At 37.3% G+C, this 15,879-nt stretch overlaps 1 protein-coding gene across 1 annotated transcript in view; it reads right to left on the bottom strand.

The window, feature by feature from the left end:
* Positions 1 to 2,282: 2,282 nt before the first annotated feature.
* Positions 2,283 to 15,879, bottom strand: part of RAMP3 (receptor activity modifying protein 3) — a 45,851-nt gene continuing 32,254 nt past the window's right edge. Inside the window, exon 4 of the mRNA XM_039712129.1 lies at positions 2,283 to 7,689. Within this exon, the coding sequence (XP_039568063.1) occupies positions 7,434 to 7,689 (256 nt within the window). The 3' untranslated portion in view covers positions 2,283 to 7,433. The remainder of the gene's footprint in view (positions 7,690 to 15,879) is intronic.

Here is a 15,879-nt window from a genome sequence, read left to right as displayed (position 1 = left end):
CTGGAATACACATCACTTAAGTTGATCCACAGCAGGGCAGAAACATTGGACAGACTCAAATCAAACAGTATTTACATTGGGGAACTTCAGCAGCTGATGCAGACCTAGGTCTTTGCTTTTCCAAGCATTCATCTAACTGTATTTCTGCTCCTGCTTCCAGGGTTTGGATTTCATTTCTTAATGAAAGCCTCAGCTAGCATCACAAGCTATTGTATTGGACCCTTTATGTAAGCAAATACTATAATGTTGATTTTTCCTCAGCAAAATCCTCCTGTTTCATTAGTACACTTTGCAGTATTAGAAATATTTGTGACCTATTGCTGCCCTTGATTTGTACTTCTAAACTGTTACCCTAGAGTATGCATTGACAATACTGTGTATTACACAAAACAGCATTTCTTTCAGTCTCATAATCTACCAAAGTATGCAGCTGGAGTCAGAAGCATTTTCCTTCACTTTTAAATAAAAATAATTTCATAATTATTTCAGATTATATACAGCATGCAGATGGGAGAGGATCCAGTGATTAATTACCACATCTTAAATCCTGAAATTATGCTTATGGTTTCTTTTCTTGAAAAAGAGCATAAGAAAATCAAAGTGTATGTAGTAGATTTATGAGAGTATTTTGTGTTGAGTATTAAGGCTTTAGTTATTAGAAAGGACTACTAGTTATGCTGCTCTGCTCAAGAAAGAATTCCTAAAACATGTTATTTTTGCTAACAAAACCAAATTATTGAAAGACAGAAAAAAACAGGTATTCTGCAGATATTCTGACAATGTTTTATAAAGTAGTTTTAATGCCCAGATTAATTCCTAAAAAGGGTAAAATTTACTGGCAGAGCTCTTCACTTCAAAATAAACTGGGACAAACTAGGCAGTCCAAGAGAACTGGGATTCACTCCCTGCTGACAGGAAAATTCATTTCAACCACCTCATAAATGTTGTACTCTAAGCAAATATCTCTCCTTAGAGACTGAAACTTGTGGGGATGTGCTTATTCCAAATCCCAGCATGGGGATCCCAGTGCACAGGTCTCTGACATGCTGATCCTACAAAGTTGCTATAAACTGTAACCTCAATTACTAATAATTGTCCTTAAAAATTATTTCCTTTGTCAAAAGACAGCAAACTCAAGTCTTTCCAAGTGAGGCTTTTCAGTCTGCAGAGTGTCTCCAGATAGCCCCAAGGAGCACTCTACTACAGTGCCACACTGGGATTAAGAAGGTTTCCTTTATAATCCGACTTGGCTATTCCTTCAGGTCTGCTGGCTCAGATGTGACCCTGACACAATTGTGTCCAGCATTTTCATCAAAAATAAAACAGAAAGCAAGGCAACAGTTGTCTGTAGTAATACCTTCATGTCTTTGACAAAGTATCCATGCTGATCTTAAAGAAAGTAATGTACTTTTATACAAAGTCAAAATTGCAAAATAAACCAGAGCAATAAAAAATAATTTATTTAAAGAAATTAGGAAAATTCTTTATACTTCATAAAATAATTTAGCTTTTTTTCCCCTTACTCTTCTCTCTTCATTCAGGTTAAAATTAATGCAAAGGGCAAAGACCAACTTAAAAATCAGAGTGTAACTTTGCATGCATTATTTTATCTATAAGAAAATATTTAATTAGCTAGACATTACAACTCACTCAAATCCAAGCCTCATTACAGTAATTTGAAAAAAGAATGACTGAATTTGCAATTGCTTTCAAATTTATCTCCTATCCTAGTTCCTAACAAAACAACTTGTATATTCAATTCTCATCAAATACATATCTTTGCTTTTACAACTATTGACCAATATTATCTATCAAAATCTGAATATTTTGATGTTACTGGAGTCTGGTCAGACATATGTATGTTCCAAGACTGATATCAGTTGGTATCCCCAAGTGTCTTGGCTCTAATGAAGCTTGGCTCTGTGCTCATATGTGCCTCTAATGGCTTCTTACACACATAAACCAGTGGGATCTCCTCTTTACAGTGACAGGCAACCACACAACATTCTCTGGTTTATACAGAATTTCTTTATGCATCAAATGTTGAGCAGATACAACACTCACATCAGCCATGGAGTCTCCATAATGTCAATAATATGGTGATCTATCACTGGATCCTCTCCATCTGCATGCTGTGTACATATATATATAGCTGGCAAATAGGAGCACATTTCCCTTGCAGTTATGTTACAGTCCTGTTGAAGAGTATGGAGAAATAAGGTACATATTTATGTACATAATTAGGTTTTCCCCAGTTGTTTTTGAATTACAAACTAAGTTTGGTTTTTTTTGTTGTTTTTTTTTTTGTGAGGTGAGCAATAAAATGTACCATAATTTCCCAGGATTTAAAATTATTTTTGTCAGCAGAATTATCTGTGTTCCCACTCACTCTCTCTACACCTATGCAGCTCCCTGGTGTGGTCTCCAAGAATAGTTCAGTTAGTTTCCAAGTCACTCATCATATTTCACTTTTAAGCAGCTATGTGCAAAAAAGCTTCCACTGTTGTCATTCTGAATCTTTAATGGTATTGAAACTGTCAGGCAAAAATTGCTGTTCTGAGCAGCAGGAGAATGAAGATGACAGAAGAGCCATGTTAATGTTAATCATAGATGAGAAATACAATGGAATTTCTCAGTAACTTAGGGCTCTGCTTTAACAAGCACAGGCTCTTTATTTCCCCCTGTAGCCCATTAATTTTAAAAAAGAATAACTGCAAATAAAAACTATAACAAAGAAAACAATTAGCCAAATGGACTGAATCAAGAAAATTCTCCCTGCCTGTGTTTCCCATTGGTTTTCTAATTGCTGTCATTTTGAATAATTAGATCACTGTGAGCAGGTTCTGCAACTCAATAATTTTTAAGTAATTTGTGAACATTCACTTTCTTATGCTCATAGCATCCTTCCAAGATTATTCCCTACTCAGACGGGGCACTGAAGAACAGAGGTCTAAGGTAGCTGGGAGCATGATTAACATCCTCTGTAATTTAGATGTCTACCACATTGTAGCTGAGGCTACAGTGAAACTGTCACTAGGATCCATTTAATGGTTCTGAGAGCATTTCTGATCATTAATCTAATGAAAACCAAGAGTCTCCCTTAGAACGTGATAAAAACAAAGTATGAGACCATGTTCTCATGCAGATATCTACACCCTAGATATAAAAATAAAGACAAAAATATCCCATCATGAAGGATTTAGACAGAACTCAGTTATATCTGAATGTCAAACCTTAAGGAGTAATTCCAACTATGCTGCTGCCATCCCTGAAAGTTCCAAAAAAAAATCGCAGTACCCTGGTAGTCTTGTTTGTATACACATACTTCCAGAAAACTCTACAAAGGCACATCTTCTACAAACTCATTTGAAGCTGTCTCCACTCCAGCAGCCAGGCCATCATGTTAGAGCTGGTTTCTACATAAGGCAAAGAAGGCACATCCCTCAAAGCCAAGTATGGCACCGCGTTGATGTGTCTCCAGACAATTCCGAGCAGAGTTGGCTCTCATAGCCAGCTCTAAACAGGGTGGCACCTCTATACTGCTTGTGACCACCTGGTTCTGCCTCCACTCCCCAAGTGCTTTGGCACAGTTGGTGTTGACAGATTATGCCTATTATTCACCATTACTATTTGTATCCTTTCAAAATATTCTGCTGAGACTTCAAAGTAGTAGCCTCATTGCTCCCCAGATTTCTTACCATGCAGAAAATTTGCTTCTCTTATCAAATCCACAGAGCTATTTGAGGGTCTCAATTTCTTGTTTCAAAATTCTCTTAAGAGTAGCAGAAACACAGACTCTTTAACTAAAATTCAATAGCTTTTTCTATGTCCACTTCTGAGTGTGACACCACTGTGTGTATTTCCATCAAAGCACATAGAGAACTCCATAATTCTTGTATTCAGAAGCAATGACAGTCACTAACTGTCCTTATCCTTCCAAACCACCCATGAGTTAAAAAATACAATGCTTTCTTTTCCTCCTATGAAACTCAGACTTTGGAAATACAGCTCAGGACCCTTCATTTTCTGAAATACCCTCATGCTTTTAATGATCAAGCCTTAAGCAAATTAATGTCCAGCAGTGCTGCATTACATCTTACTGCCTTGCAAAAATCAAACTTCAGTTTCCAAAAGAGCCAATGTATTGGAGCAGGTGAACATCTGTTGCCAGGCAGACACACACACATGACATTTAGGCAGGAAGGGACACCACCTATACCAGTCAAAAAAAGGGCACACCTGTTGAGCATTCCTGTAAATTCATCTGGATGCCCAGTCCGTGTAGAAGGGAATTTACACCATACACATTCATTTCATTGTGGGAATGCCAGAAATTAAGAGGCTGTTGATTCCCTCTGCATGAACGCTGGACAGATGCAGACATCATGCAGGATTTCCTCACCATTCCCTACCAATGCCCCAAGAGACATTTGCTACTAACCTCCTTATGGTGAGTTCATACTCCTGGAAGAAAGTACCACATTTTTTTGTGTTCTTGACCATTTTTGTCCTTGCCCTGAAGGAACTGTGTTCCTCCTTTGGCCTCCTGCTATTTTTCTTGAAAGAGATGACAGCCCTCTCTGCCTTTGTCTTGGTCCTACTACTCATCATCTTCTTCTGTTAACTGTTTGCTGAGGTTCTTATGCCCCATGGAAATATGCATTTCCACAGTTGCTACTGAATGCAAAAAATCCCACAACTCACAGCAATTAGCAATGTCAGCTAGCTGTCACTTCTCTTTTGGCCTAAATATTGCTGGGGATCAACAACAGTTCCAGTTCTAGGAAGGATTTTGAACAAGTTATTTTCTTTCTTTTTGAATGCCATTATTCCTGAGCCTCTGTTGTGATATCAAATTAATTTGCAATTAATAAATGAGCCAGATTCTCGGTACCAGATGTGATTTTCTTGCCAATAGAAATAGGCTTTAGGGAAAGGTCCTAAAATGCACTAACTCTCATCAACACAAAGTACAACCTATGTCAAAAGATTCAACAATTATCATTCTGGGTCCCTATTAATGTACACAACTGTTAAGAACTAACTACTGCAGTGGCATTTTTCCTAAAAACACTGTAAACATTTCTCAGATTTAAAACACTGAGACTACATTAAATAATCTGTGTTGTTTCCCATGCACTATTTCAATTTCTCTGCCCTTCTTCAGCCATATAAAAAGTAATAGATCACACTTGGATGAGGAAGACACATAACAGTTAAATTTTCACCTCCAAAACACAGACTAGTGTCAGCATCCTCTACCCTTACTCTACGGCACACTAATTAAAATCTACTATTTCTGTTCCTTTGAATCTTATATTTTAAAAGACTCTTTGAACTAGAGATTTTAAACATGGCATTCTTTTAAAGGCCACAGTACACATCTGGTGGTAAGAATTCATCAAGCTTTCTTCTTCACTTAGTACCAAGGCCAACCCATTATATAAATTAATCTTATGAATTAAGCTGACTGATATCTCTCAGATGACCTGTTCATTAGGTGAACATGATTTCAAATGAGTCAGAAACTGTCCAGAATTTGCCCCAAACATGACAATTAGGTTGAAATGAATGTGGTATTTTAAAAGTCAAAATTTTTGCTATGTAGTTTCCAAACCAAGTTTTGAAACTTGCCTTGAAGCTTGCTGAAGTAAAGGAGAATTAAAATGAAACTCCATGCAGAATATAAGATTGCTTGGTTTTGACAACACAAAATGCTTAACCAAACAATGTTTTGCATAAAATGAATGGGTTGGGTGTCTTAACTGACCACTAGTTTTGGTGGTCCAATGCATTTTAATACAGAAAATAAAAGGTCAATAGAAAATTAAACAGAATTGCTTAATACATTATTTCATTCTTTTTTTATAAGGAGCAATTTCTGCTAGCATCTAGAGAATGAGGAAGAATCTTTGGAAAAACACACAAGAAACACTTTCAAAATTGAATCATTCCAACATCAGAGTACCGAATAAACAAGTTGGTGCCTTCAATCCTTATGAACAGATGTGAAAACAAACCAGTACAGCCTATAAGGGTTATTTATTTATCTATACACAATATATGTAGATAAATAATCTAGTAAATTGAGCACTTCTAATTTGATTCAAGCATGGAAATGCTTTTCATATTCATAGACCTAAGTCCCAAACATGGAGCCAGAACCTTAAAGGAGAAAATCTAACTATAAATTATATAAACATTATATTCGGCTATTCAACTGTATTTTATTTGTGTGCATAAGGTATGGAAAAATGAAAAGTCACTTGTAACAGACCTTGCACACTTGTCATAGAACATTGGACTGAAAGGCATGTTGAGAAAAGGTTTGTAACGCAGAGAAGTTCTTTTGTTTTGAGCATATGATCTTTATTTCAACTATTATGTAACTTTATAGAACAAGATTTCTGAGTTGAATTTTTCTCTTTCCTCCTACTTCTATTCCAAGTTTTTATGTTCATACTTTAGTTCCCACACTCTACACAGGACAAAGAATTATTTATGTACAATACTCTGAAAGGCACCTCAATCAACCTGACACCTTTATATTTATTTGTAGTATATCACTTGCACAAATTGGAGCGAGAGTGGGGAGTATACAGTGAACACAAGTCATCAAGAATAATAATTATAAAAGAGGAAAAATAAAGAGTCTGGTGTATGACAGATTCTTCATTACTCCTTAGTATATTTATAATCAACCAATTTCCTCTCACGTTTTCCAGCTCTGTAAAGTAGGACTTGTATCCTCCCAAAGTTTGTTTGTGAGACATAGAATTCCAAGCAGCCATGCTTAAAGGAATTTTATAAACCATTTTATAATGTGGCAGGATAATTTCCCTGTGCAGATAATCACTGGACATAGGAGTTGTTTTTTTGCCAGAACAATCCTTCCCAGTTTTGATAATGATGATTTTGACTAGCTTTTAAGAAAAGCTGCCACCTGGTTATATCCATAATTAGTTCCTGTGTCAGGGATCTCTCCAAGTCACAGAGCCCACAGATGAAAACCTTGAGTGTCCTGCACAAAACCTCAAGAGATATCATTTCCCCCCTGGTCAGTATTATACACATACAGCTTTGCAAAACATTACCAGTCACCTTTACCTACAGGAAAATAATAGGAAAGTAACTCCTTTTTGCAGACAAGAGGTTCATTTGCCTGGGAACTTTCCTGTTTCTGGGAGCTGCCTCTGAATTTCATGCTGATGAGGCTTGATGGAAGTACAGTTTTCTACCAGCAATATTCATGGTCAAGACAGAAGCAGTGATGCAGTAGCAACAGCAGCTCTTCATTCCACAGGAGCATCTCAGTATCTCACTGGTTCCATTTCAGCAGATCTGAAATCATTATGCCATGTTTCCCTCTTCATCCTCCTTTCTTAGTGTTTAGGGAAGAAAGAAATGGAGAAAAGAAAGCCCAGAGGAAGAACTTATACTAAGATATCACTTCTTTTGCTGCACCATACTACCAGTGTTATCATGGCACATGTCAACATGACTGGGATCAAGATCAGTGTTATGAGAATTTCATCTGGTGGATCTTCCCAGTGAACCTTTTCTGAAGTACAGTTTGAAAAGAATTGTTTATGAATTCCACTGATAAAGCCTTCTGCAAGGGGGTTTGGCCAAAAGCAACTTGCATTGTTGGCTTCACGTTCTGTGCACTGGGTAAAGTTGTCATAATACCTGGGAGTAAAAGAAAAATAAGAGAAGTTGAAATAGAAAGTATATGCATATTACATTTGGAGAAAGGTATGGAGGTGCTATAAGAAATCTCTTAGAGGGTGTCTACCATATAGATACTCTGCTGAAGGACCTCCAATGGAAACTGTGGCACAGCAAGGCAGAAGGAGAACTGACTCACATGTACTAATGCAACAGAGAGATTTCATGTGAAGTTCTGATTTCCCAGATGGACAACAGTCAAACCCTAACTACAGCCAGGGCCTCCTAATGCCACTTAAGTACAAACAGAACTCCCTCACTACAGACACTTACAGATTCTTTAAAAAACATGCACACAAATGTGCCAAGAACAGGACATTTTGAACAAAGTATGGATATTTCATGCCTCAACTGCCACTAGACATGATGTTGCCATGAAAATTATGATGTGGCACTAGGACTGAACCACAACATGCAGGACTGTGTAAAAATTTTGGTTCTGTTGCATTCTCTTGCAAGAAAATAATGGGAAAATAAGCACACAAAGTTAGCTTTTGACAGAATTCCTCTTTTTTTCCAACTCCAGCAAATGCCCAGCAGGGGATAATAAAGAAATAAATTCTAATTACATGTTTGCTTATGAAAGGCTGGGAATTCCTTCTGATATCTAACATGCGATTTCAATCCTGCATGTGCTAAAATTTACCTGCTCAGGAATAACTTATATTTATGAGAATTGACTACTCCTCAGGAAAAAAAAGGCAAAAATAAGCCTAAATTACTTTTGAGGTGTTATTATAAGCCAAAGAAATTCAGGAAGTGAATGGATATGGGGAAGGAGATTGGAAATTAGCAAGACAAAGAGTGTCTGGTCAGTGCATGAATAAGGCAAGAAATAAGGAAGCTGCATTATTATCTGTTGCATTTATTTTAGTCCTGCATGACTCAATAATCTCACTTCAAAGGGGAATTAAAAATAGAAAGTAGAGAGCAAAAATCCACATGACACCTCCAGGGAGAGCATCCTGTTATAGCATCTGAAGACCCTACTCTCCCTTAAAGTCCATATAAATATGAACTGATGATTGTCTCGTTCTGACATTAAGTCCTACAAGGGATTAATGCTGACTCAATGCTTTGCTGTAAAGTAAAGGAGAAGAGACATTCAGCGTTTGGGCCAAGACTGAAGTCTACTGTCGACTGTGTGTCTGTCAGGGGAGATGTCTGCCTGCCCATGTTACAGGGCAGCCACACAGGTTGGGAACAGAGCCTCCTGAGCATCTGAATTCTCAGAGCTATGTTCACAGAAGAAGAAAAAGCATCACAGAAAGGGCCTTCTCCAAGTTCCTTGTAGTTCTCATTCTCGAGGAGTTTGAGCCAATACTACTTCATTCATAAGCAAACACACTGGACAATCTAACACCAAACTCCAGCATGAAGATGCATATACACACAATGCATGTATATTTTAAGCAAAGCGACTAGAAAGGAAGCTTTTGTGACATCAGCAGCCACAGGAAAACAACTAAAGCCACAGGAAATAAGCTAAAAATAAAATACAAATATCAGCTGTTTGCTATTTTAATAGTGTCATTCTTCTGTGCGACCTGATGGCATGCATTCTTTATGTCCTTGGACTAAATTAGGATCTGGAGATACTAGTTGAAAGTGGGACACACAGTCCCAGAGGACCTGAAGAGCAACAGGTCTGAAGGCAAGGCTACAAGGTTCAGCAGGCTACAATGCAGAGATGGAGGAGCATCCATCTGCCCAGACAGGTCGTTGCTCTACCTGGCACAGACACCAAGCAAGACTCCAGAATGTTGGACTCTGCTCCAGCCTGCTCTTGGCCATACTCTCATGGGCACCTTTGTGCCATCAGTGGCTGCAGTTACAGCCACCTCAATAAGAAAATCAGCAATAAATCTAGGTGGTTTCAGCATAAAAGTACCCTAAGCTCAAAGATTTGTTGATGTAATTTTTTTCCTCTGTGTTTAAAATCCTATAGAAAATTCAGCATTCTACAAAGAGTTCTGTAGATTTTTTTCTTAAATGTTAGATGGTGTAAACAAAAATATTTTCCACTGATTTTTGGTTGCAAATACCACACAACTAGAAAAAGCTGGTTAAGTGTTGCCAAAAGGCCAGATAAAAATAATTTGGGAGATAAATTGTATTTGAAATACTGAGTCCCTAAGGACTGCAGTAGAATAAGTGTTATTGTTGGAATTCCTTACAAATTTTCCTTAAAACCTTCTCTTATGAAAAAAAGGGGAAAAAACCTACCTGAACTATAACTCTTAGTTCACACAACTGTGAGAATGTAGATAAAGGAAAATCTCAGTTGCTCATGTCTGCCAGTAAACCTGAAATTACTTAAATATTTATACGGTTTTGTAATTTAGAGTTTATGCACTGCAACAGAAAGTTCACCCCAAAAAATAAAATCCTCTCTGCATGGCACTGTGGAACAGCTGCCTCAGAAGGGAGTAACTGCATCCTCATTACTACAGCATGAATGTTTTTGTAGTTGATCAATTGGTTTGCAAGTTGGGCTTTTTTAAGAGGGAGATGGGAGTTAACAGGTATTTAATTTCAGTTCAATTCTCCTATGCCTAATCCTTTAATGTCTGATGTAATTCTCTTTATTCAAATGGTAAAGGCTGGAATAGGAAACCCTTCCATTCTATATAATAAAATGGCTATGACAAAGATGTCCCAGCCTCTAACTGGAGATACTTCAAGGAGAAGTGCATTAAAGTTCCACAACTTGTGAAAGGCAGGAAGAAGAAATTATAGTTTCTACTTAATCCCTGAACAAATAACTGGAAAGCACACTGGAGTTCAAGCTCCTTCACTTTTCAGATTATAAGAGGGTGTGGGAACATTCTTATTCTTTGTGCTGAGACATATTTTCATCCCTTTCGGACTAGCTACAAGGGACCTAGGTAATACTCAGGAAAGGGATATTCACTGGGAGACAGGTCACAAGCTTTGTGACAAATGGGCCAAAAAATTATATGAGTTTCAACTCAGCTAAGCAGTCCAATACAAAAAACCCAAAACCTAAGCATAGTCTGAGCAGCAAAAATTCATATAAAGATGTGCTTTGCCCTGATATGCTCAGAACAACTGTACTTTTTATTGAGGAACCAACTCCTTCGTCATACTGCACATTATTGAAAATACTTTCAGAGAACACAAAAAATAATTTCTTTCAGAGCAGTCTCTGAACTATAATGCATTTGGCATGAAAGAAAATTTTCAATATTCTAGAACAATACCTGATTTTCAGAGCACACACACTTTTTCTCCTGTACCTTATGTTTTCACTAAACCAGATAATAACAACCATGTCATGAAATTGGGGTGGGTTTTTTTTTGTAGAAAGTGTGTAGTATTTTATTTTGTATTTTACCCATGAGAAAATATATTTTTACATATTACCTATAACTAAGAACCTGGACAGTAGGCAGTTATTATGAGGAATGGTAGTAGACACATTTGCCTTAATGGGACAGTGTTTCGTGGAGTGTCCACTCAAACTATTTAAATAGAGAGCTAGGTTTATTACATCTCATCTATCTCAGGGTACCCAGTTACCTCTCACTTAGGGCACTTCTCAGTCTAAGTGGGGCTTGAATCTCCTCCGTAATTTCCCACATTTCCAGGGAGGAATGTGGTAAATTCTTGCTCTTTCTTCCTCAATATCCCTGCCCAGGAAAACTGTAGAGATTAATGGTTTATGAAAACACAAGTCCCACAACACCCTCCTCCATATTTTTGTGAGACTAAGAAAACAAATAGTTTGTTTAACTAACAGTTTTTACAAATAAGCATTTTCCAATGCAAAACGGTTATTTCAAAGAATCACAAACAATTATCAAAGAACCTGAATACAATATATATATTACTTAAGACAAACATTTGAGGTCATTTTCTGGCTTCAGCCAGTAGACCCACTGTCAGTTCCAATAGGAGAATCTTTCCACCTCTCCAGCACTCATGGACAGACCACCACAGAGACACTCAGCACATAAGCAGCCAGGAATGTTTTGCAGTTGCTTAATGAGGAGGGCCAGGGATTAAAAACCAAAACACCACACTTCCACTACTCCATTTTAAATAATTCCATTTCATGATTCCTGATATAATTATAGAAGGTTAGTACAAGATAGATATAATATGTTGTGAGTAATTTTTGTTATTTTGAGTCCACTAAGTACTCAGAATGCAGCGAAAAATCTCTCTACCATAATTAAGTCTTGATGCAAACCAGGTAATAGGTACACCAGGGACACTCACTCCTGCTACTCTAAAATCCCAGACAGCAATCTAGACGCACTGTTTCAGGACACCACAAGTCATGTGGCATCATTCTAATAAGGATACTTTAAAATTATTTGCTTTCCCCCAGATTATTCAACCAAAAATTTCTTTATATACAGTCACATATTAAATTGAATTATCATCCGTGTAACCTCCAACCAGACTGAAATACAAAATGCTGAAATGTAAAAATATTAATAAGAAATATCATATGATGAGAAAGGCTTTTCTTACAGCATTTCCAGATGAAGTGGAGGCAGGAAGTAGCAAAAAACCTCACAAAAATAAAAAGTCTATTCTTATGTGAGATGCGCCAGACTGTACAGAATTTCAGGGTGTAACAGCCTGGATGAACTTCAAATAAGGATCCAAACCTTAAGATCATAATTTCCTGAGCTTTTGGCACCATGTTAAAAGGACAGCTTTAATTTTATAGTGAGGTAGGAGCCTGTAAATATGGTGGAATATTTCTGAGATTTTCTCACGCAACATCTCTCCAAATAGATTTGTGTCTATGTCTCACCATTCCTTTAATCACATATCTTCTGCCAAGATGAGTATTCTCACAGTCACATTTTTACCTCCCTAATCAGAACAGATCTACTGTTGTGCAGCTCCAATACAGAATTCAGCCTCAAGAAAATAATGTACTACAAAAACACAAGGAAAGAAATGTATGGGGGTGGGGAGAAACAGGTTTAATGAAAAAATTTTAAAGTACAGTTTACTCTCATGCCATTAAATAACAGACATTGTGACACATTTACTTACTTGGGTTGAAAATAATAAACAGATTCTGGTATTCTTTGAAGTAATTACAGATCTCCACCCTTAGTTTCACATCAACAGCTGTCTGGAAAATGCAAAATAAACCAAACTAAAACCCCAAAAATGCACAACTATTACTAAATTGTTGTTAATTCCCTAAAGATACAATGAGAAAATGTAAATACAAACAGCAACTATAGGTGTAAGCAGTTACTTTATACACCTAATAGCCATTTCTAATGTGCAGCAGAAACCACTATATTAAGCAAATGTAGAACAAGGAGGTAAATGTAGCCTGACATAAACCTGACTGCATTATTAAGATCAAATATTTAGTAGCACCAAAATTTTACCAAGCCAAAAACTGGCAAGCAAGTTTTATCTTCCACCACTCCTGACTAGATTTTAATGATTACTTAGTTGTACAGTTGGCCCATTTTTAGACGCCCAGTAAGAGGGGAACTAGTCTCTGAAGCCATCACTACATCATGTCTTCAGAAGCCAGTCCCATAACTCCCTTGAATTAGACAAAAATTAGACAAAAATCAAAAGAGTAAGTGAAGGCAAATCCCAATCCCACAAACACTTAAGCATACATATCCAACTTCTTATAAGCACAGTATCTCATAAGTAGCCATCACTGATGATGTGTGGAAGATGTCCTTAATAGCATGAATTGAATCATTACACATCTACTCCTTACAGTCAAACACATCAGGCTTGTGATTTTGTCAGGGAAAAGCAAATTTTAAAACCTCTTATCTATGGATCAAGTTTCAAAGTTTTTGTCAAGTTGGTCAACTAGTGAAAGCCTTCATTTATTTGGGCTTCTCACCAAAGGAGACAGCATGTTTCTGGGGGCAAACACTCTTTTTGTGTACATCAATATTTGAAATTTTACAGCTAAAATTTTAAACCTTGTACTAGAACACATGAATGGAAGCAGGAAGCATTCCAAAATTCAGATCCAAATTAGAAGACCATCTTCTGATCTCCAGTAAACACTTAGTGCTGAAAATGGCAGATGCACAATCTCTGCTATCTCATCTGCTTTCTCTCTATTATAGTCAGTTATTTCTCTATTTCATTCTGATTACTTCACAATGACAGGGCAATACCTGACTAAGATCAGGATTTTTTTCTTTCCCATCAGCTATGCATTTCCCCTCAGTGTCATTAGGAAAACCATTAGCATTTTCTGGCACATATCCTCTTTCAAAGCCCAAGCATGACAGAGCTTAGAGCCCTGAAAAGCCAATAACACAATTTGAAGGCACATTCCTACTATTTATTGTCATGTACAATTTCAAATCAAACTTCTGCATACTTCAAAACTATGTTTACAGTCGGTAAAAGCACTGGTATAACTGGTATAACTTGAAGCTTCCTCTGCCAAGGAAGGGAGCCCAGGACAGATGAGTCCCACACCTGTTGTGCCTAGCAAAAAAAAAAGCCTCATAAAAAAAAAGCAAGCTAGTAGAGAATTACACTCAAATCTGCCACTGTAGTGATGGAGAGACATGCAAGCAGCATGCTATCCTTGTATCTATCTCAGCTCAACTCCTTCCCACAAGCATTTCCACCTGTGTCACCACAGATGGGCACAATCCTCATTCCAGTCAGTGCAAATGCCAGTGCCCTTGGTGCAAGCAGGCGTTTGGGTCAGCCACTGACACAGTCATCTCCTGAGGTGGTTCTGCTTTCTCCCAAATACATCAGTCACTTTGTTCATTCACCCTGTAAAGTCAGCTACAATTAACAGCTTATTTGTCTCCACTCTTCTCAGAATGTTCCAACTGCATGATAAAACCATCATTCCAGCACTGTTTCCAAAATGAAATGCTCAGCCAGCTTCAATCCAATTGTCCAACACCTAGGGAGGAGCCAGAGTCAGGAGGGAAGTTGCTAGCCCAGAACTGCTCTGAGCTAACGCCATATTTCAGGAGCTCAAGGCTTTTCTTTCCATCTAGGTGAACCAAGCTGACAGGTGAGCAGAGAAAATGTAGCTTGAATTCAGACTTGTGCTCCACAGCTGGGCCTTCAGACAGCCACCCAAAACAAGCAACCAGGATGATAATTTTTCTGACCAAGAGATAAAAACTCACAGAGAAAGAAATAACACAAGGGCCCTTCTTCTTCATTCCAGCTTACATCTACAAACAACTGCTTCATATTCCATTTTTATGAGGATATTAAAAAGTATGAAAGTGTCACCTGTGGAAGCTGTTATTAGATTCCACTTAGTCCAAACTAGCACAAGCCTTTTATAATACCACAGCACTATTTCTTCAAGTGGAAAGAGGGGAGAGAAATATCTGGTAATACGCAGCTGTGAAATAGAAATCATCAGTCTATCAGGCTTACATTTTGAGGAACACCCACTATAGCATCTCCACAGATTGAAACATTTTTTAAAATAAAATAAAAACCAAAACAACAAATAATCTGTTTCTAAGTTGAATTTTTCATCATCATTTTCATAACCCTCCTCACATAATTTTTATGAGCATGGAAAGTATGTACACTTTTCCTGATTATTTATGGAAAATGGCTTTTATATAAACTTTTAAAAATTCCTGTAATTAAAAAAGTCACTTGCTTTGGCAGGAGAGTGGCTGTTGTGTTCTGCTCTAAGCAGAGTACAAATTATGGGAGTTAAAAATCAGTCAACTAATTACAAATCTTAAGCTTCAGATTATGTCAGCTACTGGACTAGTTAAAGAATAAATCCTTTTTGCAGTCTTGCATAATAAGTGAATTATGAGAAATTGCAATCTAGGCATGGACAGTTCACAAACGAGACCAAAACTGATTAAAAATTAACCATAAAATCAGAGGAACAGTAACAACATTAGAAATTGACTTAAAATTAAGCATAAAGACTCTTGGGGAAGAAGCCTAATACAAAATAGTTCTGCTTATCTACTATTCAAGTACATCATTATGTATTAGCATGACTTTGACAGCACAGCATCTTTACCATTGAATGTGGATTTTTTCCTTTCTTACGTCTTTCCCTCTTACTTGTGGTGGAAAGGACACATTGCATATCCTTATGTAACTACTTTTGCTGCGTGGCTTCCCAAGACTGTTCCGACATCTCATACACACAAC

The sequence above is a fragment of the Passer montanus genome, unplaced genomic scaffold, assembly GCF_014805655.1.
Source record: "Passer montanus isolate IOZ18808 unplaced genomic scaffold, ASM1480565v1 scaffold26, whole genome shotgun sequence".
Classification (NCBI taxonomy): Eukaryota; Metazoa; Chordata; class Aves; order Passeriformes; family Passeridae; genus Passer; species Passer montanus.
This window is presented reverse-complemented; position numbering and strand designations above follow the sequence as displayed.